Source organism: Uranotaenia lowii, chromosome 3, assembly GCF_029784155.1.
Source record: "Uranotaenia lowii strain MFRU-FL chromosome 3, ASM2978415v1, whole genome shotgun sequence".
NCBI lineage: Eukaryota > Metazoa > Arthropoda > Insecta > Diptera > Culicidae > Uranotaenia > Uranotaenia lowii.
In genome coordinates, this window is record NC_073693.1 from 307,270,156 (window position 1) to 307,275,705 (window position 5,550).

General features: G+C 35.5%; 1 protein-coding gene across 1 annotated transcript in view; it reads right to left on the minus strand.

The window, feature by feature from the left end:
- The window catches only part of LOC129756855 (uncharacterized), a 9,177-nt gene extending 3,627 nt beyond the window's left edge, over positions 1–5,550 (minus strand). Inside the window, exon 1 of the mRNA XM_055753887.1 lies at positions 5,306–5,550. Within this exon, the coding sequence (XP_055609862.1) occupies positions 5,306–5,498 (193 nt within the window). The 5' untranslated portion in view covers positions 5,499–5,550. The remainder of the gene's footprint in view (positions 1–5,305) is intronic.

Below are 5,550 nucleotides of genomic sequence, written 5' to 3' on the forward strand. Positions count from 1 at the left end.
TCTTTTTCAAGTTTAATTAGTATAAAATTCAGGAAAAATATTCAGTTAGGCTTCCGCTTTTCCAAATCCAAATTGCCGGGCCTTACGCTTAACCCCTGCCATCAGATTTTGTACAGCCACCTTGTCCACCTTCTTCGCCCTTAGCAGTTTTTTTGGTCTTCTTTAGGTTCCGCTTGACAATAGCCCAGTATTTCTCAATTGGGCGGAGCTCTGGCGTGTTGGGAGGGTTCTTGTCCTTGGGAACCAGCTGCACGTTGTTGGCGGCGTACCACTCCATGGCTTTTTTACCGTAATGGCAAGATGCCAAATCCAGCCAAAACAGTACGGAACAACCGTGTTTCTTCAGGAAAGGCAGCAGACGTTTATTCAAACACTCTTTCACGTAAATTTCTTGGTTGACAGTCCCGGAAGCTATGAAAATGCTGCTTTTCAAGCCACAGGTACAGATGGCTTGAATGAGATCCTTTTTGGAAACCCGCATAATTAAAAACAGTTGGGGATATAGTACTAACTATTAACTTAATATATTGGTAGCAGTACCAGTATGAAATATCTTCCAAGTATCATTTCATTATACATGTTCAAAATTTTATTACCTCAATAAATTATGACAGGATCGTATCAGTGACAGTGACAATATGATATATGATTTAGTAAGTATAGTATAATAAGAGAATAAAAATTTGCAACCTTTGAATATTGTCTCTGGACCTTATCCAGGACTCTAACAGTGTACGACAAAGTTTCCTTATATTTTCTTAGCATTAGACATTAAATTAAAAAAAAAACAACATTGACAACATTGTATGAGTTAGACAAGTCGTTATCATTTCACCTCTTGCGGATAATAACTAATATTGTTATTTTAAGATGTAGTTGTGAGCTTATGCATTTTTTCGCTCTTGGGTTCAGCATCTGCTAATTTTCACTTCACTTCGTTAAAATTTGTGTCGGCAACCCCACGCCAGGTTCGGAACTGAAAACTGTGTTCAAAATGGCTCCGAAAAAAAAGAATCACGCTGAGAAAAACACACAGAACGCGAAAAGTAAGTAAAACTATATTATATTATCGATAAAAACTAGTGAGATTAAATAAAACTAATGAAATTACAGAAACAAAGATCTCTGCTGAGCGGAGAGCGGAAAAAAAATCTACTGAAAGGCTGAACAATGCAGATCTGCACAAATAGGTAAGATTGTATAATCCATGTATAATATCAGAAATAAAAAATAAAAATCTCAACATTTAAATTTTTTAATTTTATTTTATTTTTTGTGGGAAAGAATTGGAACTATATTGGTTATGGTACAGGGAAGCTCTTTTTAAAAATATTTTACAATATGCGGAACGTATGATTGAGCGTTATTTTTACTACAAACTACTATAAGCAAACTATATCCATTGAAGTTGATGAAATCTATGATTTTGTATTCCAACGTAGCTAGAACATTCAGGTAGATTGTTTTGCTCGCCAAAAGTGGATGATATTTTAACCGTATCCAATAATGTAGCATGAAATATTTGTTCGAAAAAATCGCTCTTTTTGAATGGTAAACATGCTTAACAGCCCTTTCCCCATATGGTACTTTAACAGATAATCATAATACAGATTGTTAATATGGTCTGTGTTATTGTACATATACTGTTCACTTTACAATAAACGATAACGTTTAGAGACAATATAGAATATTCTCTATATATTGTAATTGATTATGCGGGAACTCAACAGTGTAATTCAACTCTTTGCCTCAGTTTGATTTCGTGATTGCACGGAGAAAACAAATCAATAAAAAAAGGTGGTTATACGAAAATTTTCGGCTCGAAGCCATTTTGGAAAAAACCGTTGCTTCCAAATTGTGACTGTGTGTGTGTGTGCGCATCGCACAAGTTCTAAGACATCACAATACATCTCCGCGGAGATTGCAGGTTCGAGTCCTGCCGGTGAGCCGTTGTATCTTTTTCGAAAAATTCATGATATTTACGGCTTATGTTCTTTCGTTCTTTGATAGCTTATGTTTCTTTAATTCTTTCCGTCATCTAAGAAAATGTGATTACTTTTGTTTACTTTTGCGCTAATACTAACTAATAATTACGGAGAAATTTCAATAAAACACTCATGTGACTCATATGCGAATATTCTTAACCCTCGATCAGAGATTATTCGCAAATGACCCAAGCAACCAAAAGTCTCATATCTACTTAAACTCGTTCCTCCAAAGTTCGAATTTCGCTGAATAAAGGTTTCAAAGGGAATTGGTACCCAATTTTCTCGAATGTGAGCATGAAAGTTACAAAAAGTTCCTCAAATAGCCTTCTATGGACTCGAAGTTCCAAAAAGTTCCTCAAATAGCCTTTTTTGTGACATGTCAATCGCACCCCACACAGTATAAAAGTTACAAATTAGGTCTCAAATAGCCTTCTGTGAACTTCAAGTTCCAAGAAGTTTCTCAATTACCCTATTTTGTGACATATCAATCGCACCCCACACAGTATGAAAGTTACAAATTAGGTCTCAAATAGCCTTCTGTGAACTTCAAGTTCTAAGAAGTTCCTCAAATAGCCTTCTGTGAATTTCAAGTTCCAGAAAGTTCCTCAAATAGCCTTTTTTGAGACATGTCCGCCATTTCATGAATCTGAAATGTGAACGAACATCACAAAAGGGCATATAAAAAAAATCATTTTTTGGAGCTTAGAAATTGTTGAAATGTATAATTTATTTTGAAACTTCAACTCAGAACAACCTAAAGCTAACTCGCAAATGATTGTTTTTGAAAAGAGTAAATACTTTGACTTTATAAAATTTCGTCCAACTGTATTCACTTACCACGAATTTATCACATATTGAAAGTCAGCTGAAGCAATTCATTGATTAAATTTCAAGATAAAATCCAGAATTTGTATAATTTTATGCTTAACAGTTATAAACATGGATTTTAATTTTTTTAAACCGATATTATTTTAACGGATGATTGATTTATACGCCGTTTCGTAATGTTTCTTAGTGATAATCAACATGCGTCTTTGCTGTTGGCCGCTCACTGCCCTTGCGGGTATTCTAGGAAGCTTATAACCACTTCGAATTTTAGCTGCCGGTAAGGCAACATCTAGGCGTGGCGTCGTGGCAGCGTGTTCGGCTATCATCTCGGAGGATGGGGTTCAAATCTGGTACCAGGACTAATTTTTTCCATTACGTTGTTTGATTGCTTGAGTAAGCAAATCAAATAATTGTGTAGCAGAACTGGCGTGCGTGCCGCCGGCATGTATCGAACAAAATAAAAAACAAAGCAATTAAGTAAGATCAATTGAGGGGGGGGGGGGGGGGTGATGGAAAAAGGAATAAAGATGGATGCCGAGAAACCGGCAGCACCACTTGGGCTGGTGATGACCAAAATGAGAGAGGAGAGGAGAATTATTTTTTGTTTTTGCTGATTAAACGTTTACTTGTGGGCTGAATAGAAGGCCGTTCAAATCTGTAATGGAACTTCAAAGTTTCAATAAGAACTTAAATTTTGGGCTGAATAAAAGGAACTTCAGCACATTGATTATGCTGATTAAGCTGTGTTCGACCTTTTTAACGAGACTTTTGGTTGCTTGGGGAGTCTCTGGTGCTAAAGTTATCGACAAGTGGGAAGTATTTTTCTAACATATTTTTTTCCATTTATTTACCATTCTTTTTGATGACGGAAGAAAATTTTCGAAAGATCTTGATTCCAACTGATTTCAATCAAGGTTTTTTCGTCAAGTGGGATGTGTTTTTCCGAAACTTTGTTTTCATTCGTGTGAAATTGCTGCGAATTTATTAGATATCATCAATGCGTGTTACGGATACGTGGATAACACCGACCAAAAGTCTGCTGGATTCAAGACAAAGAAGGAGATTTCTTCCGGGAAAATCTTCCTGGGTAATAAACGAAAACAGTGGTATTGATTTTGTTGTGCATATAGAAAAAAGTAATGAAAAATGTTTGTTATTTTGTTACCGAAACAACATTTCAAGTACCACCCACCGACCACACATTAGATCGTCGAAATCTCCCACGAAGGATCCATCCTGACCGAAGACTGATCTATTGAGCTTTGTTCATCGGTTGTTCTTTGTCGAAAAAATAATTTTGTAGGAATTAACCTGTTACTTATTAATGTTTTTTGTGACTATGAACCAGATTTCTTCGGAATCATGTTGCTACTTTACGATCAATTTTTATGTAAATTAATGTTTTCAGCATTAAATAATTGATTTACTTCATTTTCTATCTATTCTTTCCTTTAATTGTAAGCTCTGGCGCTGAATTTTGGTCATGGAACTCATATGCGAGTATTTTTCACATGGGACACATCAGGGGTCATATTTTTTTCGAAATTTTGGGAACAAATTTCGAACAAAAACTTGTTTTATTGGTAAATTTGAGCACAAAGAAGCGTTTTCCATCGATAACTCAAAAACGATGAAAATGCACATGGGACTCATATGCGAATAGGGGCAGTATAGGTGCTTCTCATACATTAATTTCATGTTGTCCTCTAAACCCGCTCGATCACGAAGCTGTTCTCTCAAGTCTCATTGGTCTTTTTTTATATTTTAATTTCAATTAATTTTTAATTGAAGCAAGTTTCAATAAATTTCAAGCTGTCCTCTCATCTCTATTATAGTTGATTTTTAAATGTATTTCAAGCTGTTCTCACAAAACCCGCTAGAATTATCTTTCTTAGTGCGATCGCGTCGTGTAGTGTAATATCACAACCTTCTGTGTGATATCGCATCAAGTAGTCCATGTTTTCCTCAATTCACGTTCAAACTTCTTTCATTTCAAAAAGTAAGAAACTGATTACGGATCTTTGCTGTATTTTTTTTCTTGTAAGCACTAGGTACCAAAATTAAATTAAAATGTAAGCAAACTAATAGCTTTAAATAAACTTTCATTATTTTTCATATTTAGGAAATTTGGCCGTTTTGCATCAGCGGTACAAAAAATATTCAATGATTTCAAACAACCGGATACATCAAAACGATGTAATACTTTTTTTGCTGTGACAACTAAATTTTTTCACATTTACAAGTTATTTTTTTTTTTTGCTTGGCCAGCCTTTCATTCCACTGTCCACTGGTTGCTCTACGGTTCATATAATGTTCGGTGCAATGTTAATTTTAAATATAAAAATAAGCTAAATCATATCTAATTTTTTTTTATCGTTCGCCTCCGCAACCTGTTCGTTGCTCAATATGGTGAAATGCACTCTCAATCCCAATCAGTGAATGTACCTGAAAGATATCAATGAAATGATTCATACCCGGTTTGTACTTACCGTCACAGACAGCGTCCACCTTGGCCCGATACAGCGATGAAGTGTAATTTTCACCGGCACCTCCCGTCGGTTCCAGGCTCTTGATCTGGACCGTGAAACATCCATCTGGTAGTTGGAGCTTTTCCACAAAAATGTCTCCGAAAAACTGTTCATTCAACCAGACTGGTATTGGGGATTCTTTGATTGATGTCATCTCAAATTCCTTACTAAATACAAAGCATAGAACAAAAAAAAAACGCGTGCAC